This window comes from Eptatretus burgeri, chromosome 12 (assembly GCF_056783735.1).
Source record: "Eptatretus burgeri isolate ZD-2024b chromosome 12, Ebu_testis_v1, whole genome shotgun sequence".
Taxonomy (NCBI): Eukaryota; Metazoa; Chordata; class Myxini; order Myxiniformes; family Myxinidae; genus Eptatretus; species Eptatretus burgeri.
In genome coordinates this window covers 21,729,081-21,756,515 of record NC_140972.1, presented here as the reverse complement: position 1 = coordinate 21,756,515, position 27,435 = coordinate 21,729,081, and the positions used below count along the sequence as shown (strand labels likewise).

Below are 27,435 nucleotides of genomic sequence, written 5' to 3'. Positions count from 1 at the left end.
AATGGATTCCTTACGGGAGAGAAATTTGGATCAGGGGAGGTTCACGCCCCTTTTCCTCCGTCCAATGGGCGAGCGTTGGGCGGTGTGGCCCCGCCTCCAAGCGCGATGGATGTGAATTCCTCTCAGGAAGGAATTTGGATCAAAAGAGGCTCACGCCCCTTTTTGCCACACCAATGGCTGAACAGAGGGTGGCGTGGCCCCGCCTCCAATCGTGTTTTGATCCTAAAATCTGCATACAGGCTCCTCCCCCGGTCTATAAAAGACGCGAGTCTGTGTGGAACTCGTTGTTGTAATGTGGGGGTCGCTTTTCCCGTGGTTGGTGTCGTCTCGTCGCTGGGCTCGTCTCGTCGTTGGTGTCATCTCGTCGCTGGGCTCGTCTTGTCGTTGGTGTCGTCTCGTCGCTGGGCTCGTCTCGTCGTTGGTGTCGTCTCGTCGCTGGACTCGATCCACCTTCGCTTTCACAAGCGACCAAGCCAGCCAGCCATTCCCCTCACTCGACCCTGAGCATCAACAATTCCCCCCCCCACCATCTGCGCTGAGATAGTGTCGGTAGCCGCGTTCATTCCCCACCCTAACCGTGGTGCTGACCAAACCGTGCTTGCGCGGAGCACGCCGGAGAGGGCTCACCGACCACGCCAGGGGCACGGAGTCGGGGCGCAGCTGCGCTGATATTGCAGCTTGCCCGCCATCGTGTCACGTGGACGCGGGTAAGACCTTTTCGGTCTCGTGCACTTGGCCGCTCCTCCAGGTTCCGCGCACATTTGGTCCACGGACCCCATTTCCCTCCCTGCCTATGGGGAGTTCTTTCCTGTTTATTTTGAATGAATGATGTGGCGCCGAGTCCCGACAAGTATAATTGTTTAAGTGTTGTAAATAATTATAGTCGGTAGTCGTGCTTTTGCTTTTGTTGCATTTTGCTTTTGCTGCACATTGCATTACTGCCTTACGTGCGTGTGTTGTGTGTGAAATAAAAGTGCTTGCTTGTCAAACTGTTTCCCGTTTCGTTGCGTCCTTTTCTTCGGTTGAAAGTTCCATCTTGCATCACGTAAGGGATTGGTAGTGGGTTGAAACACCTGATAAGTAATCTGAACCGTCGAGGTCGATGATAACTCCGCTCGGTTATCCCTGCAGCACGGAACGAGCCGCTTAAGCGGTTCGTGTCCGAAGTCGACCTGCAGCGAGGTACGATCGCCCGGTCGACCACTCGCGCAGGTACTTAGGTAGGTCAAATTTGGCGAGCAACCCTATCCTGCACGGGTGGGCAATTGGCACGATCGTGGTGAGGTTAAACCCCCACCCGTGACTGGCTCCTGGCGGTAGTTCCCGGAGGGTCACGACCGAATTGTCCGTTTCGGTGGACGATGCGTCGTGATTCGAGTTACGTGGCCGATCGCACGCCGGACGGGCCAAAATTCGTAACAATATATAAATATACATATATATAAATATACATATATATATATATATATATATATATATATATATATATATATATATATATGGATACAAACAAACAAACACGACATAATAGTGACCGAAGCTTTTCGTGCTGCACTCTTGACGGTAAAAATCGCAGCAAGTGAAGGAGGAAGTGAAGGCGTGTGCTTTAATGCGACAAAAGATCGCAAAATTGGTTCGGACAAAAATCCAGTCTATATCAGGATGCCCTGGTGAGGGCAATCATCACGAAGGTTTGAAGTACAAATCAAACATATTGTGTCCAACACGTTTCTGGCTGTGGAACCCCGAGTAATCTTTACCTCTCGCCGTTTGCAGACGTCAGTCAATAAGGATGTGCTACCCACATCACAAACCAGCAATGTAATTTATGAGTTTAAGTGCTGATGTGAAGCTCGGTACATGGGCCGCACAACACTAAGATTGGCTGATCGGATCAAACAACACGTCCCCTTGGCGATTCGAAGAAAGATTGTGAGGGTTAGAACACAACCAGTGCAAGCATGTAGAAATATTCAGCAACCACCGATATACATATATACATATATACATATATATACACATATATACACATATATACACATATATACACATATACATATATATATATATATATATATATATATATATATATATATATATATATACATACATACAGTGGGGAGAACAAGTATTTGATACACTACCGATTTTGCAGGTTTTCCCACTTACAAAGCACGTCGAGGTCTGTAATTTTTATCAGAGGTACACTTCACCTGTGAAAGACGGAATCTAAAACAAAAATCCTGAAAATCACATTGTATGATTTTTAAATAATTAATTTGCATTTTATTGCATGAAAGAAGTATTTGATCACCAACCAACCAGGAAGAATTCCGGCTCTCACAGACCTGTTAGTTTTGTCTTTAAGAAGCCCTCCCATTCTCCACTCATTACCTGTATTAACCGCACCTGTTTGAACTCGTTATCTGCATAAAAGACAGCTGTCCGAACTCAATCAATCAGACTCCAACCTCTCCACAATGGGCAAGACCAGAGAGCTGTCTAAGGACATCAGGGACGAAATTGTAGACTTGCACAAGGCTGGGATGGGCTACAGGACAATAGGCAAGCAGCTTGGTGAGAAGGCAACAATTGTTGGCGCAATTATTAGAAAATGGAAGAAGTTCAAGAGAACAGTCAATCTCTCTCGGTCTGGGGCTCCATGTAAGATCTCACCTCGTGGAGCCTCAATGATCATGAGAAAGGTGAGGGATCAGCCCAGAACTACACGGCAGGACCTGGTCAATGACCTGAAGAGAGCTGGGACCACAGTATCAAAGAAAACCATAAGTAACACACTACGCCGTCATGGATTAAAATCCTGCAGCGCACGCAAGGTCCCTCTGCTCAAGCCAGCACATGTCCAGGCCCGTCTGAAGTTTGCCAATCACCATCTGGATGATCCAGAGGAGGAATGGGAGAACATCATGTGGTCTGATGAGACCAAAGTAGAGATTTTTGGTATAAAATCCAATCGCCGTGTTTGGAGGAAGAAGAAGGATGAGAACAACCCCAAGAACGCCATCCCAACCGTGAAGCATGGAGGTGGAAACATCATTCTTTGGGGATGCTTTTCTGCAAAGGGGACAGGGCGACTGCACCGTATTGAGAGGAGGATGGATGGGTCCATGTATTGCGAGATCTTGGTCAACAACCTCCTTCGCTCAACAAGAGCATTGAAGATGGGGCGTGGCTGGGTCTTCCAGTATGACAACGACCCGAAACACACAGCCAGGGCAACTAAGGAGTGACTCCGTAAGAAGCATCTCAAGGTCCTGGAGCGGCCGAGCCAGTCTCCAGACCTGAACCCAATCGAAAATCTTTGGAGGGAGCTGAAAGTCTGTGTTGCCCAGCGACAGCCCTGAAACCTGAAGGATCTGGAGAAGATCTGTATGGAGGAGTGGGCCAAAATCCCTGCTGCACTCTGTGCAAACCTGGTTAAGAACTTCAGGAAACGTCTGATCTCTGTAATTGCAAACAGAGGTTTCTGTACCAAATATTAAGTTCTGTTTTTCTGATGTATCAAATACTTATTTCATGCAATTAAATGCAAATTAATTATTTAAAAATCATACAATGTGATTTTCAGGATTTTTGTTTTAGATTCCACCTTTCACAGTCGAAGTGTACCTATGATAAAAATTACAGACCTCAACATGCTTTGTAAGTGGGAAAACCTGCAAAATCGGCAGTGTATCAAATACTTGTTCTCCCCACTGTATGTATATATATATATATATATATAGGTATATATATATAGACATATATATAGATATATATATATATATATATATATATATATATATATATATATAGACATATATATATATATATATATATATATATATATATATATATATATATATATATATATATATATATATATATATATATATATATATATATATATATATATATATATATATATATATATATATATATATATATATATATATATATATATATATATATATATATATATATATATATATATATATATATATATATATATATATATATATATATATATATATATATATATATATATATATATATATATATATATATATATATATATATATATATATATATATATATATATATATATATATATATATATATATATATATATATATATATATATATATATATATATATATATATATATATATATATATATATATATATATATATATATATATATATATATATATATATATATATATATATATATATATATATATATATATATATATATATATATATATATATATATATATATATATATATATATATATATATATATATATATATATATATATATATATATATATATATATATATATATATATATATATATATATATATATATATATATATATATATATATATATACATACATATATATATATATATATATATACATACATATATATATATATATATATATATATATATATATATATATATATATATATATATATATATATATATATATATATATATATATATATATATATATATATATATATATATATATATATATATATATATATATATATATATATATATATATATATATATATATATATATATATATATATATATGTATGTATATATATGTATGTATATATATATATATGTATGTATATATATATATATATGTATGTATATATATATATACATACATATATATATATATACATACATATATATATATATATACATACATATATATATATATACATACATATATATACATACATATATATATATATACATATATATATATATATATATATATATATATATATACATATATATATATATATATATATATATATATATACATATATATATATATATATATATACATACATATATATATATATATATATATATATATATATATATATATATATATATACATAAATATATATATATATATATATATATATATACATATATACATACATACACATACATACACATACACACATGCATGCATGCATGCATATATATATATATATATATATATATATATATATATATATATATATATATATATATATATATATATATATATATTGAGCCTGGTGTTGGCGCAGTGGTTAGGGCAGCGGCTTGGGATCCAAAAGGTCCCGAGTTCAAGCCCCGTTGGGCCACTGAATTAATACACCAGGGGGTTGATTCAGCATGACATCCTTCCGAAGTCGGCGAAATGAGTACCAGTGTACTGGGCTGGTGTATACCCCGGTTAAAATAGGTGTACCATATCCCTGTGTTGTAAGAGGCAACCAGGGTTGCGTCAGGAAGGGCATCCGGCATAAAACATGTGCCAAATCACTGTGCGGATCAAATGATCCGCTGTGGCGACCCCGAACGGGAGCAGCTGAAAGAAGAAGATATATATATATATATATATATATATATATATATATATATATATATATATATATATATATATATATATATATATATATATATTGTTACAGATTCTCGCCCCCTGGCGTGCGAAGAACCGCGTCGAACCAATAACGGCCGCTTCACCCACCGAACGGACAATCCAGTCGCGGCTTTCCGGATCAACGCCGAAAACCAGCCACAGGTGTGTTTCTAAGCACACCACAACCTTGTCCGTACTCTAGCCACGCGCTACAGGGGCAATCGCCGAATTGTCGATATACCTAATTAATCGCGCGGATAGATTACCGAGAGATTCTACCTCAACGGAACAGCTTGGAAACGAGCCGCTTAAGCAACTCGCTTCCTTTTGGGATAACCGAGCGGGGTATTATCACACAGTCCCGTTGGACGCGATCACTTTACCGGCTATTTAAAAACCAACTATATTCCGAGTGCAAGATGGCAGCTCAATTAAGGAAAAGACGCAACGAACGGGGTACATTTAGACAGGCACATTTATTTACACACGAATTCAAGCAAGCACGCAATTGATGGGGATCATGCAATGGGGGAAGGGGAGAAGGGAAGGGGAGAAGAGGTGTAAGAAGAAACAAAAGCCTCCAGCCATTCTCTATAAGGAATGCAAGTATATACAAGCACTTAAACAGTGTTACTTATAGATGGCGCCGCAAGCACACATACAAAAGCCCAAAAGAAAATGAAAAGGAAAACGGGACCGGCTGGTGAAGTCTTGGGCTCCGTTCTCCAGACCCAGCCTTCACCGCTGGCGTCTCTTCCGACTCGACGACCCTGCGATCGAGAACGCGATTCAGAGCGCCCTCCTCGCAATCCCCTCAGCGCACACGATCCTGCCACCTCATTCCTGATCCTCCTCAGCTCCACACCCCGAGACTCTCTCGCCACCTCTACTCCGATCCTTGTGTGAACGGTCACGACTCTCCCACTATTTTTCTCCGCGCTCGCGTTCCTCCGCTTTATCTTCAAGCCATGCCCCTTTTCAACTCCCGCCCTTCCTTCCAGAACATGCGGGAAACTTCCAGAAGGAAACGTTTTCCCACCAAATTAGGGACGCGCGCCACCACGGTAGTTGTCTTGGTTCTTCTCTTTGTCCCTTGCAGGGTGAAATCCACCGCGGAGACGCCATTCGTTCGGGGGAGGGGGGAACGGGGGCCACCTGCTTTCCCTCGACGAAGGCCAAGCCTCTGGCAACCGTGTGCCGAGGTAGAAAACGCGGTGGTGGTTGAGGCGGCGTGGTTGTTGTGGTTGGTGGTTGAGGCGATCGTGGTTGGTGGTTGAGGTGATCGTGGTTGTTGTAATGGTGGCATGGTTGGCATTGCGTGGTGGTCGTGAGGGTGGTGTGGTTGGGCGCTTGTGGTTAAGGTGGTTGTGTGAAGGCGGTGGTGGAGAAGGTGTTGGTGGTGGTGGTGGTGGTTGTTGTGAAGCGGTTGATGAGAGCGATGTTGGTGGTGGAGGTGGGGGTTGTGAAGCTGTTGGTCCAAAATAACGATAGGAAAAAAAAAAACGGCGAACTCAAAGATCACAGCCCTGATCACGCGAATAAATCCCATTAGACAACGGTGGGAAAATCTACCTGAACACATACTTACCGGAATAACTGAACTAAGGACCTTTATGGTGTTCTGCGAATTTCCACAGCCGTAACAATATATATATATATATATATATATATATATATATATATATATATATATATATATATATATATATATATATATATATATATATATATATATATATATATATATATATATATATATATATATATATATATACATAAATATATATATATATATATATATATATATATATATATATATATATATATATATATAGTGACGTCCACGGGACTTGAACAGTCCCGCCAACGTAGAAAAATTTCTCTAGTGCCAGTCTGTCCCATGCCTCCACTGTGAGGTCCCGATACGCGATCCTGACTGATTGGTAAATGTCCTGTGCCAGCTCCTGCACTGTCTCACCCGGCTTTAATCTGCGGTGCTGGAGCTGAGCCCGCACCAGATCACCGCCGCGAACCCAAACCGACGGCTCAACGCCTCGCAAATGTGGGAGCTGGTCAACATCCCCTCCGCGATCACGTTTAACACATCTGCGGCTGGTCCCCGTAACGTTGCCACCAAATTCCCCGTACGTTCCCGCTCATTCCACCCGTTTCGTCGGGAAATACACTCAAATTGCGTCAGAAAAGCTTCAAGGCTCCCTGACCCGTCAAAATTTACCAGGGGGATCACTTTTACAGTGGCCCGCTTCTCAGTTTCTCCCTTGTCCGAATCCAGCCCAGGGATCAAACACCCTTGTGGCTGCGTATCCAATTTCGGAGCCCACTGTGGCCAAAGATGTTTTGTGGTGAGGGTCTCATGGGTCAATTTTGCCTCCTGTTCCAAACGTTGAATGGACCGATTCACCTCTTCCCGCAGGATCTTCTGAGCCCGCACAACCTCCTCCAAGGCTCCGTCGCGAGTTTGTAGCTGCTCCTCAACCAACCCGGACACTCTACTTACAAAAGACGGCTCTACCAGGCCTTTATCCAAGACTTCATCTTGGCTCATAATTTTATCTTGTTCATCCAAACGAGCCTCCAATCCTTTTACCTCCTCCGCCAAATTCATCCCTTGCTTCCTCAGCTCTCCCCACTCTTCAACTTGCAGCTGCATACGAGCATCCACACAGGCACGATGACGTTCCAGGCTTTCATCCACTTTATCAACCCGAATGTTCGTTGCATCAATTTTATCTACCAATTTATTCCGTATATTTTCCCCCTCCAATGTAATTTCTACCTTTGTTTCCTCCAATCTATCCTCGAATTTACTTTGTATTTCCCCCAATTTAACATCCACACACTCCTGCATCTCAGTTTTCATTTTCTCCATCTTTTCCCCCAATTCATCCCTCATTAAATCAATCCGTGCACCCAACTGTACCCCCATTACCCCCAATTGATCTGTCATTTCTGCCCTCTGTGTCACGAATTGATTTTCCATTTGTGCCGTCATTTCTGCCATTTGTGCCCCCTGTGCCGTCATTTTTGCCCCCTGTGCTGTAATTGCACTCATTAAACGTTCCAACATTGTCCAGATCGTCATCGTGCTGGTTTCCGGCGCTGCCGGCTCCGTTATGGGCGATGAAACACGGTCCACGCTCGGAATGGGGGAGGTTCCAACCCTACCCCCGTCTCTCCCTTTTTCCCCCGACTCGCTGCCAGACACGTGGCCTTCCTCCTCAAACATCTGCACATCCGCCATGGTGCAGAAGTCCCGTTTGCCGCCAATTAATTTAAATTTGAAAAATCCCGCCAAAATTTTCCCGCGCTCGCGCGCTTTTCTGTAGTAATTTTATATTCCAATTCGTGGCGAGATTTTAATCTTGGTATATTCTCCCGATACCAAATATAATTTAGAGGGGTTCGAACATCCAACACCCTGACACCAATGTGACGTCCACGGGACTTGAACAGTCCCGCCAACGTAGAATGAGCCGAAACGATGAAGGCGGTTTATTTATTTATAACCCAAACATGGCGGTTCTAATCGCTCTACCGCAAACGGGACGAGGAAGGTGGCACGAGTCGCTTTTCACTGAGTTGATGATGTTTATTTGTTTTTATTATTAACCAGAAATAACAAGACTCGGCAAGAAGAGGGATCCGGGGCGATTCGACGGGATGGTGTGGGATCGGGCGTGGGGAAAACACAGACAATTCCAATGAATATACAGATCTCAAACCCTCTAAGGCGCCAAGCACACACACACACACACACACACACACACACACACACACACACACACACACACACACACACACACACACACACACACACACACACACACAACGTAGCTATTTCTGGTGGTCAGGCTGGACCGTGGTGTGGACGCAACTGTCCCTGGATCGGCGTCGGACGAGCTGGCCTTGCTCTCGTCAGGGGGCAGGAGAAACCGTGGTGCTGTCGACCTCCTGGTCTTGGCCCAAGTCCGCTCACAGCCGCCAGGGAACCAGTTCTGGCGCCAAGTTGCGAGCAGGAGAGGGAGGCAGGTCCGCCCGCCGTTCGACCCCGTACTCCGAGTCAGCAGAACCCCAGAGCCAACCAAGGTGAGGCACGAGGCTCAGCAAGGCTCCAAGACACGATGAAGAACACGATCAAATCAGCACAACAACAAGGACGCTCTCCGCGCAACAGCCTCCACACCAAAAAAACACGATCTTTTTGTCCCGATCTTCTTCCTCTTCCTTTTTGACCCCGAACAGAACCTTTTTATCCTCCTGTCCTCGTCACTTCCAATCGAGCCGTTTATTGGCCCACCGCCGTCGCCTTCCGCCAATCGTGATCACGGGGCGGAGCCATCCGCTGCACTGTCCTGTGACGTCACGGCCAGCCTCCAGAGAATACCAAAAGGGGTTTACGCAGATACACTTACCCTATCCCGTGTCCCTATCTAATTATGTGACAATTATCATTTCCCCCTTGAAGAAATGAACATTTACTAGACAACTTATCACCACTGAATTGCTACTTATTACATCGAGATCCTGGTAAACTCGAACAGCATGGCATACCTAATTAAACATCCTAATTACCCTTTGAATGCATACCCCCCCCCCTCAAACGTAACAATATATATATATATATATATATATATATATATATATATATATATATATATATATATATATATATATATATATATATATATATATATATATATATATATATATATCCATGGGTCCATTAAATACATTTAGAATCAGATTGGGATGAATTCCAGGGTTAAAATATTGAATACATTCCTCATCATTCAATGTCGATCACACGAATAAGACAATGTGATTGCAAGAAGAAAATAAAAAGGAGCAGATTTAAGTTTGTTCTGAGATGTAAATCAATTTAATGTATGAATTTCTTTCTGTGCACAATTGTGTATATGACAGATTCTAATACACGGATTATTTACAAAACAACATTAACTGTCCACAAATGTACTAATCAGGTGAATAGGTGGACATTATCCACAGGAACGCAAATATCACGTGCATAAGAGAGAAAATCACATGGGGGGGGGGGAAATAAAATTAAAAAAATATTCACCAAAGTTCCTCATCAAGAGAAATCTTGCCAAAAATAATAAATCTAAAAGCTGTATAATTTTCTGCTCAGACATTCCTGAGATAGAAAAACTTACTCTTTAGTGATGGCGAGGTCCTCCGCACGTGGCTCGAAGAACTGCAAGACTTCAATGCAATGAGATATCTCTGACGGAAGCAATACGAGTGTCTGAAACAAATTGGCAAGCATGATTAGATAGTGCTTGGTTATTTATTTTTTTTGAAGGATTTTTGCCTTCTGATGTGGTTAAGCCTTTTCCCCATTCTTCATACACTTTGTTCTTTGCTATCACTATTTACGTGTTCAAACATTTATATTCTTCTATATATTGAGGATCTTTGCTATTTTGCCACTTTTTGGAAGCTTCTTTCTTCTGTTTAAGCACTTCTTGGACCCTAAATTCCACCACGATGTTTCTCACTCCATTTTGGTGGTGGTCATATGGCAGCTTAGCTGCCGGGGTAGCTATCATTTCTTGAAGCGCGACTGTGTCGCTGATGCAGTGCCCCTCTCCCAGTACACACACTGGAACTGGTACTCATTTTGCCGACCTCAGAAGGATGACAGGCTGAGTCAACCCAGTGGTGTATTAATTCAGTGACCGACGGGGCTTGAACTCAGGACCCAAGGATCCCAAGTTGCCACCCTAACCACTGAGCCAACACCAGGCTTACACTCTATTTTGAAACCCATTATTGCTTCCTCCACCGAAGGAGGATGGAGGTTATGTTTTCACCCATGTTTGTCTGTCCCTTTGTGAGCATGATATCTCAAAAAATTATGGACGGATTCAGCTGAAACTTGGTGAAAAAATTGGGTGTGTGACAAGGACGAATTGTTTCGATTTTTGTGAAGATCCGGATCCAGATCCGGATTAAAGTATTATTTAATTTTTAAAAATGATTCTTCATATTGAGTGATGGAGCCAAAACGATATATAGCATGATATTTCATCAAGTTGTGGACGGATTATGAAAAAAACTAGGTGGATGAGTTGGGAAGTTGACAAGAACAAGCGGATTAGATTTTGATTAAGGACTGGATCCAGATCAGGCCTATAAGTGGGATACAAAACGTGAACTGTTCAGCCTGACAGAGGTATGTGCTCTACCGAGTGCTGTTCTCGTTCGTAGTTCAAGTATTGCTGACTGTCTTTATCGAAGCATTTTAAATTTGAGTGCACACATCCCATCGACAATCACTACCGTAATCTAATTTTACAGATCCTCTTGAAATTCCTCTTGTTTTCACATCTTTAAGCTTCCAAACTTTTACGCATGGAATTCGCTTAAAGCCCTTGCTCTGTTTTTATTATTATTATTATTATTATTATTATTATTATTATTATTTTACATGTAAAAATCTCCAACTACCAATCGATATCGAGTCAAACATTCACTAGCTATTACTTTTACATTTCTTACCTTTCTTTTAAAATCAATCTGGCTCTTTCAATTCTGCTTGTAAAAGTCACGAGTTATTCTTTTCTTTTCTTGAAGTAGGTGTTGAGGACACACATATCCATCACTTCCTCCATTTCTAATATCACTTCTTCTGCCTCATTCGTCTCACCATATCCGAATCTGGCATTGACACCGATATATCGATTTGGTTTCTCGATGACATGTCCGTTCAAATCTCTAAGTATAATCACTTCTTTGCAACTTATTACTTGCTCATCCCAAAAAGATCTTCGTTCTTCTTCGCTTAGACTCGCTTGGAGCGCAGACGCACTTACAACCTTCAAATTCTCTTCACCCACAATAACTTTGTGTCATTCTATGACTGAATCCCTTTACCTCGATCATTTTTTGGATAAATATTTATTGCGATGAAAGCACCAACATCACCATTGCCCTTTTGATCTCCACATCAGAATAAAATTCATATTTTTCTTTGTTGCAGCAAATAAACCTCGTCCTTTGTCCTTTCCATCTCATTTCTTGAAGACAAAAATATCAATGCTTCTTCTATTCACCATTTCATCGACTTCTCTGCTGCTTCCCATCACTGCATCAACATTGATCCTTCCTTGTTCCTGTAATTGTCCTTTGTTCCTCTTTATAACTCAATTTAACTGGGTTATATGAACAATTTTGGACTGTTCACAATCACAAGTGCAGTTGTTTTGCCTGGACAGCCAGTGTTATCTGGGTTGTCCACCGTTCTTTTTGTTATAGGCAGGTGCAGTGGCACACATAGTTGTTAAGGCTGTATTTCGCCCATGCTTTAGAACAGCCAACATGAGTTTTGGTGCTTAGGTTTCTACAGCCAGATGCCCTTCCGGACATCAACTGTTAATCTTTCAGGAATCATACCCTGAAACCAATGATGTCAGAGTTGCATATCTGGGGTCCTTTGGGAAGGGAAGGCAAGCTATCACTGGCACCCTAAACAAATTACAAATTCCTACACTAATCAACGCAGGGAATTCCATCAGCGGCACAGCCATGGCTTCATCCAGTGATGCTATTCGCAGTCATGGACTGAACACAAAAGAAATAAGAAGAACTGCAAGGCAGCAGGTGAGAAAATAAGTAAAAATAAGCAAGCAGGTAATTAAAACGATTACAATTAAAAAGCTTTTGAAGACTAAAATAATCAAGAGTATTAATATTCACAAAGCAAGGTTAAAATAGGAAGAAACCGAAACAGCACGATAGGGATCAAGGGAAGTTCCCAGCTCCAAACAGTGGTAGCGCAGGACGGCGATGGCGTCACAGAGGCAGCTGATATTCAAAAGATGGTGCAATGTATACAAACCAGTCAAAGTTCAGCACAGTCATGAGGGACAGAGTGCATATTCAGCCCTTATACCAGACCTTCACACAAAGGGTTACAGGCGACCACCAAGCAAACTCAGGTCTCAAAGTCGTAAAATAGCATCAAGTGTGCAAAAAGCTCCGGATGTAGGTAGTGAGTTGACCATTAAAACCTCACGTTTAAGCAGCTGTGAACATCAGCCACCAATGCAATGACGTCACCAAATGATGTGTTACAAACCAGGAGAGAAAAAAGAAGCAATTGCATTGGTTAGTTTAACATTCCCATTTGAGCATGCAGCATGATGCGAGGATCCCCAGGTTGCAATCCAAATGTCATAGCAGCTAGCAGGATAACTTAAAGATATGGGCACGTTCTCAGAGTTGTTTAGTGTGATTTTGAATCTCGACTGAACTATAAACGGTTCCCCTGTTCCACGTACAGGAGTAAGCATCAATGTGTGCGCCGCCCATCAGAAGGATGTGAAGCCCGAGGACCCATCTGCAAGCACTGGTCTTTGATGGAGATGATACATTCCACAGTTTTTTGTGAAGAGCAAGCAAGTTATTACTGGCACCAAGGACAAATTGTAAATTTGTGTGAACTGCAAGTAGCAAGTTGTCTGGTCTTCTCAGGTATTGCCGGTATTGCAAGCAGCCATCCCTCTTCAGGACTGGTCTCCCATATCGACTGCCTCAGCCTGAGAATTCTGATGTTAACTCAGCTTGGGAATTCTTCCACAGAATCTCTCTGTCTGTCTGTCTGTCTGTCTGTCTGTCTGTCTGTCTCTCTCGCCCTCTCTCTCTCTCGCCCTCTCGCCCTCTCGCCCTCTCGCCCTCTCGCCCTCTCGCCCTCTCGCCCTCTCGCCCTCTCTATCTCTCTATCTCTCTATCTCTCGCCCTCTCTATCTCTCGCCCTCTCTCTCTCGCCCTCTCTCTCTCTCCCTCTCTCTCTCCCTCTCTCTCTCTCTCTCTCTCTCTCTCTCTCTCTCTCTCTCTCTCGCCCTCTCTCTCTCTCTCTCTCTCTCTCTCTCGCCCTCTCTCTCTCTCGCCCTCTCTCTCTCGCCCTCTCTCTCTCGCCCTCTCTCTCTCTCTCGCCCTCTCTCTCTCTCTCTCTCTCTCTCTCTCGCCCTCTCTCTCTCTCTCTCTCTCTCTCTCTCTCTCTCTCGCCCTCTCTCTCTCTCTCTCTCTCTCTCTCTCTCTCTCTCTCTCTCTCTCTCTCTCTCTCTCTCTCTCTCTCTCTCTCTCTCTCTCTCTCTCTCTCTCTCTCGCCCTCTCTCTCTCTCGCCCTCTCTCTCTCTCTCTCTCTCTCTCTCTCTCTCTCTCGCCCTCTCTCTCGCCCTCTCTCTCTCTCTCGCGCCCTCTCTCTCTCTCTCTCGCCCTCTCTCTCTCTCTCTCTCTCTCTCTCGCCCTCTCTCTCTCTCTCTCTCTCTCTCTCTCGCCCTCTCTCTCTCTCTCTCTCTCTCTCTCTCTCTCTCTCTCTCTCTCTCTCTCTCTCTCTCTCTCTCTCTCTCTCTCGCTCTCTCTCTCATATCTCTCTCGCCCTCTCTCTCTCTCTCTCTCGCCCTCTCTCTCTCTCGCCCTCTCGCCCTCTCGCCCTCTCTCTCTCTCGCCCTCTCTCTCTCTCGCCCTCTCTCTCTCTCGCCCTCTCTCTCTCTCGCCCTCTCTCTCTCTCGCCCTCTCTCTCTCTCGCCCTCTCTCGCCCTCTCTCTCGCCCTCTCTCTCTCTCGCCCTCTCTCTCTCTCGCCCTCTCTCTCTCTCGCCCTCTCTCTCTCTCGCCCTCTCTCTCTCTCTCGCCCTCTCTCTCTCTCTCTCTCTCTCTCTCTCTCAGCATAATCCCATCTTGTCTTCAATTATCCTTCCCTTCTTCCCACCCATGGTGCACTGAATCCTGTGGTGAAGAAGTTGCTTTGAAATAACTTGCCTTATTTTCCTGGAATGACTCAATGATAATTGCATTTTGCAATTTTTTTTAAAAAAAGAAAAAAAAGACATAACGTCTGATCCCCAGGAATATAAAACAAATTCATAATATTGTTTATTTTGGTGTATTACTAAAATTAATGCTGGATTGTTTGCAGTTAAAAAAAAGATTCTGGAATAAAAAAAACAATTGCAAACATTGACTGTCAATAAACTGTATAACTGTACCATAACATATATATATATATATATATATATATATATATATATATATATATATATATATATATATATATATATATATATATGTTGTTCAACTGCCATCCAAGGTGCAGCAGGGTTCATTCAGTGCTAGTACTATAAGACCCCCGGTTTATGTTGGAGATACATTCCTAAAAAATGCAACGAATATCAAAATTATGAAATTCAAAGCAGTTTCTCTCATAATCATTTTAATGGCATCAATTGGGGGGGGGGGTGGGGGAGGGGGGGATGTGTTCTTAATGTTGCCACTTCAGGTATTATATTTCTTTACCTCTGATATTTCAATTTTTTTGATTGATGACAGTTATATTCAATACACATGCATATAAATAAAATAAAAAACAATTACCAGACATATTTAAATAAAAATAAACCTCTTCCAGAAGCGGTCAAGGTTGTGGTGCATCTTCTTCTTCCCACTTCTTCAATAAATCATAATAATAATACCATTCCTTTCACGCAGTGAAGGCGCATAGGGCTGCCAAGGCAGTTTCATTGGCAAGGAGTACAGTCCTGGATGGGTCGCCACTGCAGTACAGGTTACCCTGAATGGTTATTACCAGTACACTGGTCCGCATTTCGCCGACCTAGGAAGGATGACAGGCTGAATCAACCCCACCTGGTGTTAATTCAACAGCCGACAGTGGCTCAAACTCAGGACCCTCAGGTCCCAAGCCTGCCAGCCACCTTAACTGCAAAGCGAACACCAGGCTTTCTTCAATAAATATCGGCATATTTACTGTATCGATCGGAGGCCAATTTAATATCCCGGAAACATCAAGAGCACATTCACCAACATCCATTTGACGAATAACATCTTATTTCACTTCTAAGGTAACACTTTTACAATGCCTCTTAGCCAACCTACAGTACAGTATATTTCTTTATGTGTGAAGCAAAGTACAGTTGTTCTTTTGGCGATTTTCTGATCTGATTTGGTACTTTAGCGATATATTCTAGCATCTCTATCAGTCTTTTAAGTACTGAAAACGCTCGAGAATGAAAGGTGAGTTGACACATCGTTGAATATCGAGAAGTGGCATTAACAACATGACGCTGTATTTACTAAACTAGAAGCACCCGCTCCCTACGTGAGCTGTCAAGGGGGTCATGTTATAATTATTATTATGCCTATTTTACTCCAAAGGGTCCCAGGATTACACACCCCAAAAATGGTTGCGGTCGGTTCAGCCGTTTTTGCGATACCTGGGAACAGACAGACGGACAGATGGTGAATTGTAGTAAGATGACAAGAAGGGGTGACGTAAACCGGAGTATTACTGTGCAACTTAAAATGAGAAAGGACAATAACACTTTCTCCATAATTTTGAAAGGTTTTTTTTTCTCTATTACATTCATTTTTCAAACATATAAACAATCGTTGAAAAAATATTTTGTATTTTTGGTCACAGAAAATAAACAACCGTTTTGAGAGACCTCAAGTCATGTAAAATACAATATTCACTTGGCTTGAAATTGGATCTCCAACTTCAGACCAAACATATTATGACATAACCTACAGAGGTCAATCACAAACTAATTGCCTATTTGATCTCTCATAATGCAGAAGAAACGAGAAGGGCACTCTTCGACATCATGACATCACCAGATATGCCTCCACCCACATAATTACATCCTTATACATACTTGTACCAAGTTTCATTTAAATCCCTGAACCAAGATTTAAAATTTTAAGTAATTCTGGCTGCCAGACCATGCGTCCGATCAGGTTGAAATTTAAAACATATATTCCTCATGGATACTAGATCATAACTTGGACGTTTCATTTCGATTGATGAAGCGGTTCAAGAGAAATAATTTGTTTTAAATATTCGTTCAAACCAATATGACTGCCAGACTATGTGACCTATTAATTATTTGTGAACAACGTGGTATTGTTGCGGGGCCGGGCGTCGGCTGCGAGCACGACTGCTAGATGGAGCAGTAGAGTCGGCTCGACCGATCGCCCGGAATTCAGATCGTACTTTTCGGAAAACTCCGGAAAAGTACGGGTCCCTTTCGGACCGTGAAGAGTCAATATTTCGGCCACGTGGTACAGGGTTATTTGCCAAATCTTCAAAATACCTAGAGACCACATGGTGATCTACCGAGTCTTCACACCCTTGACGGCTCCCGTACGAGCCGAGCCATATTCGTGCTCGACCCGTGTGCGATCCGAGCGGTTTAATCACCGAGATCCATCGGTCCAAATGTCCCCTTACAGCCATAACCGCTTTTACTATTTCTCCAACACGTGGCATGCTAAGTCAATGAAGGAATAGACACGAACGAGCTGAAACATTGAACAAATGGGGTTTATGTATACAACAATAATTGGGGAACGAGGGAAGCACGGAAGAAGCAGAGTTAAAACGAATATTAATAAATGCACGTATATACAGTCAAAAAGTACTTACACAGTTTACTACTTAGCAGACGGGCCCACGGACACACACACACCCAAAAGAAGTGGTGGCTGAAGCCTTTATTGCGGACTTCAGCTCGGAGGGACAGGCGAGCTGAAGACCAGGGTCTCTTTTGGACCTGTCCACCTCGTGTGATCTTCAAGCTGACTCGATCCGCGGAGGAGGAGGAGGAGGAGGACGACGACGACCAAGACGAGATAAGACCAGCCCTCGACGACGACGAAGGCCCAACAGGGCGAGGTCTCCAGACCAGCTCGATAACCACCAAGACCAGCACGACGAGCACTCCAGCAAGATGAACCTTGCAAGACGACGACCACAATGGGGACCACCAAGACAAGAAGGCTCCAGACCTCCCAGATGACGACCAAGCCCAGCTAAGACGAGATGTGATGTGATGTGATGTCCCAGATGTACCTCACCAAGATCAGCGCCCGCGTCCTTATTCACCCTGTTTCGGGGGGGGGGATGTCTCCACCCTCCCCGCCCTCGATCTAAGGAGGCGAGGTCCCTGATTGGCCAGGGGGGCCCACCCCTCCCATCCTGGGCGGAGTCTCGATCTGAGGGGATGCGAATCCCTGCCCACGTTCGTGGTTGAACGCACGAAGAACAATGGTGCCGGTCAAGGCGGGGGGAAGGTGTAAAAATAAAATAAAAACCCTATCAAAGTAACTCACAGCGCATTTACATTTAATTGCCCTTTAAACACGGGCAAGGAAGCTATCTATAAAACACATACTTACCGATATAACTAATCTATAGGACCTGAATGTTGTGTGCGGTAGGTTTCCAAATTCGTAACAGTATCCCCAAGGCTTTGGTAACATGTGGGTAAAGTTTCTCCTGGATCTATCAAGCAGTTCTGGCGAAGAAGATATTCAAAAGTTTATTCTCCAAAAAAAGTCATAGCTGCCAACACATGTGACCTATGATGTCAGAGGTGAACTTTTTTTTTCCTCATGGATGGATGATCATAACTGTAAAGCTTCCCCTTGATCTGTTCAGCCGTTTCAGAGAAGAAGATTTTTGATGGATTTTATGTTTAAATAACAAAAATGGCTGCCAAACCACGTGACCAATTACATCAATTCCCCCCCCCCCCATGCAATTTAGCCTGAGACGACCTCAAAATTTTTCATGCTGATCCCATAAAGAGTTCCATGTCTGCAATTATGACGTCATAATGAAAGCCACCTTCAGTATAACACTATAACACCATCAAAAAAAAATCACTTGTTTTCCCATGGGAAGTACTTTACATGCGCTGAGTTTCAAATTTTCCATGGAGTGATTTCAGAGATACAGAGGTCCAAAGTTTTTTCCTTTTTTCCAACATGGCTGCCATACCTCATGACCTATGACATCATAATTATCGTTAAAACATTCTACGTGAGTAGTCACACCCAAGGTGAAAATTTTGTGTCAGTCAGATAGGCGGTTAGAGAGAACACAGAGAAAATAAGCATGGATGGACGTACGGACGGACGGACAACCCGAAAACATCATGCTACTGGCGACTCCGTCACTGGAAGCATCAAAAAAAAAGACAGCAAAAAAAGACAAGTTCATTGTTTTGAAACAAGGGTGCCAAGTAAAAATAAAGAAAGTACAACCCATGAAGCATTAAAAATTACTGATGATATTAGTTCGCTCCAGGATCAGAGCATGATGGGTAAACTCAAGTCGGTCAAGATCGCTCACATCCTGCTTGGGGGAAACAATACTTGTGATGCACAGATTTTATTATCCACGCTATTTGAAAGAGTGCAGTTTGCCGACACTCAACAAAATCTCATAAAATGAAACAAAACACCAATGCTCTTTCATTACATTTTTCCTTCTCTATTTGAGCAGCCGTCTCAAAAATTCCTACAGCTGATCTTTGAGTGCCCCGTGTCTAGAAAGGGCTGAGCGAGCCAACATTTTGAAGTTATTTCCTCACACCCCCTTCCCTTTGTTTTTTTTTTTTTCCAGAGCAAGCATTAGCATGAGCTTGCCAACAATAATACAGCCGTCTGGCTCTCCACAAAGCTGCTCGCCTTTTGGACATTGCCTGTCGTGGGTGAAATAGCTGACGTAAGGCCGAGCAAACGCCTCCCCCAATCTTGCACCGTACCGGCTCTTTTACGCCAAAAAAATTAAAACGATTTCTCATCGAAACCCCCATCCGTCTCTCCCGCACTCACCTTTAACCACCGACCCTGCACTGATGGCAACTTCACTTCTGCAAAAATCACTTAGTTGATTACTTTACCATGCTTCCCCAACTCACCTTTACCCACACTACTGATGGAAGCTTCACTTCTTCAATGACCACTCAGTTGATTACTTTTCTATACTGTAAATATCAACTGCAAATTGAACAAGAACTTGAAGCTGCACACATTGCATTTATACTGCGTTTTTCCAGGTGCGTGCCCTTATTATATCGATATGTTTTGCACGATACTAAAAGATACCCAGCAAACTTTATAATAAAAACAACTCAGCAGCCACAACGAAATTTCTCAAAATTAATTTTGTTTTAAAATTTATTTTGGCGAATGTGGAAAATGGTGCCTCGACACACGTCACACATTTCATATTCTGTTCACACCCGCAGGAAAAGCCTAGTGTTGGCTTAGCAGTTAAGGTGGCTGACTTAAGATCTTAAGGTCTTGAGTTTGAGCCCCTCTCGTGGCATTGAAATAACACCAGGTGGGGTTGACTCATCCTGTCATCCTTCTGAGGTCAGCAAAATGAGTACCAGCTTACTGGTAACAGGGGTACTGCATCAGCGGCACAGCTGCATTTCCAGGAAATGATGCAACCGGCAACCGCAGGCTACGTTCAAAACAACACCACCAACCAGCAAGAAGCTCGGTGAGCTCAGCAAGCCCAGGACATTTCCGCTGCATTAGGCAATCATAATTACATCAATGCCCACCGTGACTCATCCGTGAAGGTAGCTGCGGTCAATTACTCCCACTCACTCATCACAACTGCTTTGCAACTACTATAGACTATCAATGTAAAAGCAAATAAATTCACCAAAGCTTCTGTACAAACAAGGTTCCCCAACAATTATCATAACCAAACCTAACTAACAGTTTCACCCAATGTTGGGACATCATCAAGATCAGTGTTGAACTACCAACCCAGCCAGGTAAAAAAAACCTGCAGTTCTGATCATCTGGAAGTTCAAAATAGAGGTAAAGTACTACCATAATATATAATCTTCTGGTATTAATGCCCATCATGTCTTTCTTAAATAAATAAATAAATGTTTTTTTTGGTGAATAAGTCTGTTTCTGTTTTTCTGAGTCTATGGGCCAAACACTTTCCCATCGCAGACAGGTCGGTGGTCTCTCTGCCTTCTTCCTGGTTTTGCACCCTCTGCTCTTTCCGTGCGTTGTCCCCCGAGGTTTCTGCAGGACTCACACGGCCCACCATCAACCCTCTACTGGCAAAACCACCCAAACCCAGCATCACTGCTCACCTCCACTCATTATAAAATAGAAAGGAACATTACCTCCATTTTGCACTCTGCAGAGCATTAGGAAAGGCCTTTGGTCTGGATAAGGCCTCTGATCTACACCGATGCTGAAGATACACAACAAGGGTGAAATCGGTGGCTCAGTTGGCAATCTGGAAATGTTAAGTCATTGTGTTTGTGCTGATGGTTTGGCAAACTTTCATTTAACCATTGAAAACTGGCCCTGGTGGTACAGCTCGAAAGGCAAGCCTTGTCCTGTTCTACAATGGAGTGAAATCACATACACATGTGCACTCAATAGTCTGAAAAGCTTCTTCTCCCACTTTTTGATAGGACTGAGAAAAATAAACAAACACATTTTGCACATGCTGTCCCCCATTCGTCTTAGAATTAAAGCACAATCCTCTGTGGCCTGGGCTCGCTTGCCTCTGCCTGAAATAATTTATTGTAAGCTTACAAAGCCAGAGTGGATCATATTCTCCTTAAATATCAAGCTGTGCTTTTTTGCTTCCTTGCCCTCAATCAGAGAAGTGAGAGAAAGTGACATTGTGGTCGGCACAACAATGCTGCCTTGGCAACCTCGAATGGTGAAATCCTAGCACTTTATGCAGATGGACCCAAATGAAGAACAGTGTTTTAATCTTGCTGATGTTTGACTTGTACTCCGATATAACAACATGCCGATTATATCTATCATAATAATAATAATTCCCATAATAATCTATATATAATGGAGCAAGTGTTTGCATGTCTGCTCTCTGCCCATTGGTGGGATAGCTGACCTACCACCACACACAATACGTAATCTCAAAAAAAAAAAAAAAAAAAAAAAAACATACCTCTACCATTGTGATGCTATGGTAAGCCAAATATATGTTTGGAAGGATCATATTCACAACTGCCATGCCCTCCCTTAAATTTTTCAATTGAGTGCCAAACAACTGAAGTGACAGTTAAAAGGATTTATTTATTTATTTATTTGTATGCAGCCTGCAGCTGATAGGCTGCTCATTTTCTGGAGGTACAGCTGTGCCAATTATGCAATTTCCCTGTTACCAGCACACTGGTACTCATTTTGCCAACCTTAGAAGGATGACACGCTGAGTCAACCCTACCCGGTGTTAATTTAATGGCCCGACAAAGGCTTGAACTCAAGACCCCAGGATTTTAAGCCTTAACCATTGAGGCAACATCAGGCCTTGTTGAAAGGAACATCAAATATCGAAATTTTGGAGCCAAAAGGCGTCATGCACATTGTGAAGGTGACAGTACATATTTGCCTCAGGCTTCATGCCTCTGGTGTCAGCCCAAGGGCCAGTACAATTGGAATTATCTGAGTTATATAACCACGATGTATTATATACGAGCAAATACAACCCGTCGCTTCGCTGGAGGAGATATTAAGGGGGGAGGGGAGAGAGAGGGAGTGGAGAGAGAGGAGGGAGGGAGGGACGAGAGAGGAGGGACGGATGGACGAGAGAGAGGATAGAGAGATGAGAGAGGGGAGAGAGATGAGAGAGAGAGGGGGAGAGGGAGTGGAGAGAGAGGGGAGGGAGGTGAGAGAGAGGGAGTGGAGAGAGAGGAGGGAGGGACGAGAGAGGAGGGAGGGACGAGAGAGGAGGGAGGGACGAGAGAGAGGGTAGTGAGATGAGAGAGAGAGAGAGGGGGAGAGGGAGGAGAGAGAGATGAAAGAGAGAGGGTGGGGAGAGGGAGGAGAGTGGAGAGAGAGGGGTGATGGAGTGGAGAGAGAGGAGGGGGGAGTGGAGAGAGAGGAGGGGGAGTGGAGAGAGAGGAGGGGGAGTGGAGAGAGTGGAGGGGAGTGGAGAGAGTGGAGGGAAGGACGAGAGAGGAGGGAGGGAGGGATGAGAGAGGAGGGAGGTAAGAAAGAGGAGGGAGGGAGGGATGAGAGAGGGGGGAGAGAGGAGATGGGGAGGGAGGGGAGACAGAGTCGGGAGGGAGAGAGAGGAGGGAGGGGAGAGAGAGAGTCGAGAGGGAAGAGAGGAGAGAGGAGGGAGAGAGGGATGAGAGAGGAGGGAGGGACAAGAGAGAAGAGAGGGAGGGGAGAGGGAGGAAGGGAAGGAGGTAGGGGAGAGAGAGGAGGGAGGGAGTGGAGAGAGAGGAGGGAAGGAGGTAGGGGAGAGAGACAACTGAAAACATTTTTTACTCATTGTGATCAAATAATATATTTTGCCTTCCTACGTCTGGTGTAGATCTATGTTATCGCAACTAAAACTTGAAGAACGCGTGCCAAGTGGCTTCACCACGCAATGCACGAAACACTTGAAGAAACTTTTAAAAGTGAAATGTTTAATCTTCATTTGTATTTATCTATGTCGAAGTGACGAACAAAAATGAGAAACGTCATGGAAAATAAAATTTCACATTTTCAGCGAGGCAGCCACCACCTGTGGCACCGCAGCTTGACACGTGGCCAACGCAGGCGAGTAGCCCTGAATTTTGTTCAAGTCGATCTATACAGTATTCAGTGACAGTGCAAATGTTGCAGAGCACCCGCCAAGTGGCTTAAACACTCCAACAAAATGGTTGATAAGAAACAGCTCACTTGGCACGCGATTAGCAATCACCGAACCATCATATTAAACATACACCTCCCCGACACGCCTGAAATGTCAAATATGTCCGAATTGGACAAATGAACATTCATTTTAAGACTCGGAACTGCTTTTGAGTTCGATTCTAGAGCTTAAATTTTGTAATTCTTCTTAGTTTAAGAGATTCTAGAGGTTATCGCATTTACAAAAAAAATTAAATAAAGCCACGAATGCTGATGTCTCCAGGCAATTATTAAGCACTAGCAAATACAACCCGTCACTTCGCTGACGGGTCAATAATAAAGTTGGTGGGGGTGGGGGTGGGAGGAGAAAGAGGGAGGGAGAGAGAGAAAGGATGCAGGTGGAGGGTGAGAGGGGGAAGGAGAGGCAGAGAGGATGAATAAGGGGGAGTTTGGGGGGAGGTGGGGAGAGTGATACCTCACCAAACGTTGCTATTCACTGTGGGAGGGAGTGGTGTGGGAGGGAGGGGTGCGGTAGAGAGACACACACACACACACACACACACACACACACACACACACACACACACACACACACACACACACACACACACACACACACACAGGCAGAGATAGCGAGAGAGCGACAGAGGTGTGGGAGGAGAGTGCTGCATTTTATGAGGAGGGGGGAGCGAGGAGGGGACAGAGTGAAAGAAAGGGGTGGGGAAGAGGAGGAAAAAAAAAGACAGGTGAGAGGTGGAGATGGGGTTAGCAAAGAGAATGATATGTTATGCTTAATGACCAAACATGAAAAAACAATCGTGTCAGAACAGCTGTACACACAACGACACAACGGAGTTTGTAAAGTAATCCGATGGCACATCTGCAAAAACTTTGATATTCGAGTTCCAGAAAATTTGTGGGAAAATGAACCAAAAGCAATCACTGAAAACATTGAAGTCCCGCTCACGTACAACCTTCTGATCCCATCGGGCGTGAACATCGAAAACAAAGCATTGCGACCAGATATCACACTTCGGTGCAAACAAAAAAAGCGAAGAAGGCATTACTAATTGAGGTGTTAATACCGGTCGTTTTGGACTAACAATGCAGAAACAAGGAAAATGACCAAATACCAAGATGTCAAGTATGAAGTGAAAAGATCCTAGAAGCTGAAGAATGCCAAAGTTCTACTTGTGATGATGAATAACCTCATGGGAATGATGAAGAAGAACCTCACAGAGACATTAAAATCAATCCCTGGGAATATCATGACAAACAAACTACAGTTGGAAGCCGTCCAGGGTTCAGTAACGATTCTGAAGAGAACCCTCGGCACAAAACTTTGAAAACAGAAAACTTCACAGCTTGGTCCATGAATCATGACCCCTTACTGAAATAAAGGTGGATCCCTTGAGCCCACCCTGGGAGGACTCCATTCTACATTCTGAAACCCACATATGTAGATACACACACACACACACACTTTGAGACCTGGCAGGTCTCTGTTTCACCTTCTGAAACCCACCCACATGTGGAGATAGCAGGCAACAGCAGCAACTTGCACGTACACACACTTCCGTTATGGTAATACAGTATATATATGCACACAACGCATAAAATACATAAAAACGACAAACACAAAGATTTACCTTTAAAAGTTCTTAAAGAGTTCTTTGAAAGAGGAATTCAAGTGGGAAATTAGCAAAATTCAATTGAAAAATTTCTCAAGGCACAGAACACAAAATGTCGATCTATGCTCTCTGCCTTGATAACCAGATCACGGCAAACATGTGATCGGATGGACCTTATTGTTTTTATATATGTATCGATGTCGAAGTGAGTGGTAGATTATATTATGAGATTGCACAAAAGGTTAAACAAAAGCGATACCCTGTTAAAATAAATTGCACATTTTCAGCGGATGAGACACCTCATCACTACACCAACCCTACCCGACACCAGACACCAACCGCACTACACCACAGGGCCCAACACAGGAGGAAATGTATGCCTGTCTAATCGATGTTCCCTTGAGAGCACGGATACTTTTCCCGAAACGAAAAACCAAGCAGCTTGGAGAGCACGCGCAAAGTGGCTTAATCACTCAAGCAAGCACTTCAATGAAACGGTTTGTTAAGAAACGGCTAGTTTGGCACGCGATTAGCAGGACATTAAACATACACTTCCCAGAGATGCTCAAAATGTCAATCCACGGACGCTGGCGTCTCGGGGTGTTTATAAGCATTGGAATGTACCCAGCGATTCGTAGCTTTGAAGAGCAGGCATTCGATAATATGAGTGAGTCAAGTGAAAACAACAACTTTATCATTTAGAAATCATTGCAGTCTGTTCCAAGTCAGGATGAGGTTGAGCAAGCCAAATAACATGGCGGCTTCAGATCCCAGCGAGGTAACCCAGGAAACACCTTAAGACTCCAGAGAGCGAGGTGGCCGAGAATCGCCTGATGGAGGATATAATTAAATGAAGCCGTTAATTATCTTCAAAAGGGGTGTTTTAATTAACCCAAACACCCAATTTACACTGTTACATTTCCTTGGAGTTTTCTTCGTACACATGTAAAGTTTCTGGCTACTAGGTTTTATAGTTTTGGAATTATGGAGGAGATACACTCGCATGCACGCACGCACGCACGCACACACACACTGCCTTTTATTAGCATAGATATGCAGAGCTGGATTTCTGGGCAGGTGACCACCTAGGATGCCGGGTTCAGGAGGGTCGCCGGCTGCCAGGCTTGGCGTGAGCCTGCCGCAAAGACATGACAAGGGCATTTGACGTAGGATTTGGTCATTTGGCCCTCCATGCTTCACAACACCAACACCAGATTAAATAAACCTATGAAGCTCATGACTAAAATTAATTGGGGGGATGGGTGGATCAGTGGGGATGAGAAGAGTGTGGCAGGCTCAGGGACATCACCAGGGTATTAAAAATATGGGCAATACCTCTGAATGCCCACCTGATAGTGGCTGGATAAGAAAACCAAGGAACCACTGGTTGGTGTGGATGACCCACAAAATATGTAATTTGGAGAAGAAAGTAAATACCTTTGGATATATTTTTAATGCCGTGAAGAAACTTTGGTACATACTGAGTGATGAAGGTTGTGGTCAAGTTTCATCGAAATTATGTGTGTAGTTTCAGAGAAGTTGCAAGTATTTGTGGATGGACAGACAAATGGACAGACAATGCCCCATCCCACAAGCATCATTTTTAGCTCACCTGAAACTAAATGTCAAATGCGTCATTTTTAGCTCACCTGAAACTAAATGTCAAATGACACAAATGACACAAATGACAAATGACACAAATTATTTTTTTAATTTTGGTGACGGGAAGAGGGGACAATGGGCGAAGTTAGTTGTCGGGTGAAGAATGTACAACACCCTCTCACATCACAATCAGCACAGATGTACACAATCACCCATCCATGCTCAAGGCTACAAGTCTTGCCAAGGTCCCAATACCCCTCTATCTCCAATGC

General features: G+C 42.9%; 1 protein-coding gene across 7 annotated transcripts in view; it reads right to left on the bottom strand.

Moving 5' to 3' along the window:
- The window catches only part of LOC147015234 (SH3 and PX domain-containing protein 2B-like), a 155,083-nt gene that overhangs the window by 54,400 nt on the left and 73,248 nt on the right, over positions 1-27,435 (bottom strand). For 5 of the 7 annotated variants that reach the window (XM_085849799.1, XM_085849800.1, XM_085849802.1 and 2 more), the window contains one exon: positions 10,642-10,733. The exons of the other annotated variants lie outside the window; for them this stretch is intronic. In XM_085849799.1, the coding sequence (XP_085705925.1) occupies positions 10,642-10,733 (92 nt within the window). The remainder of the gene's footprint in view (positions 1-10,641; positions 10,734-27,435) is intronic. 7 annotated transcript variants of the gene reach the window in all.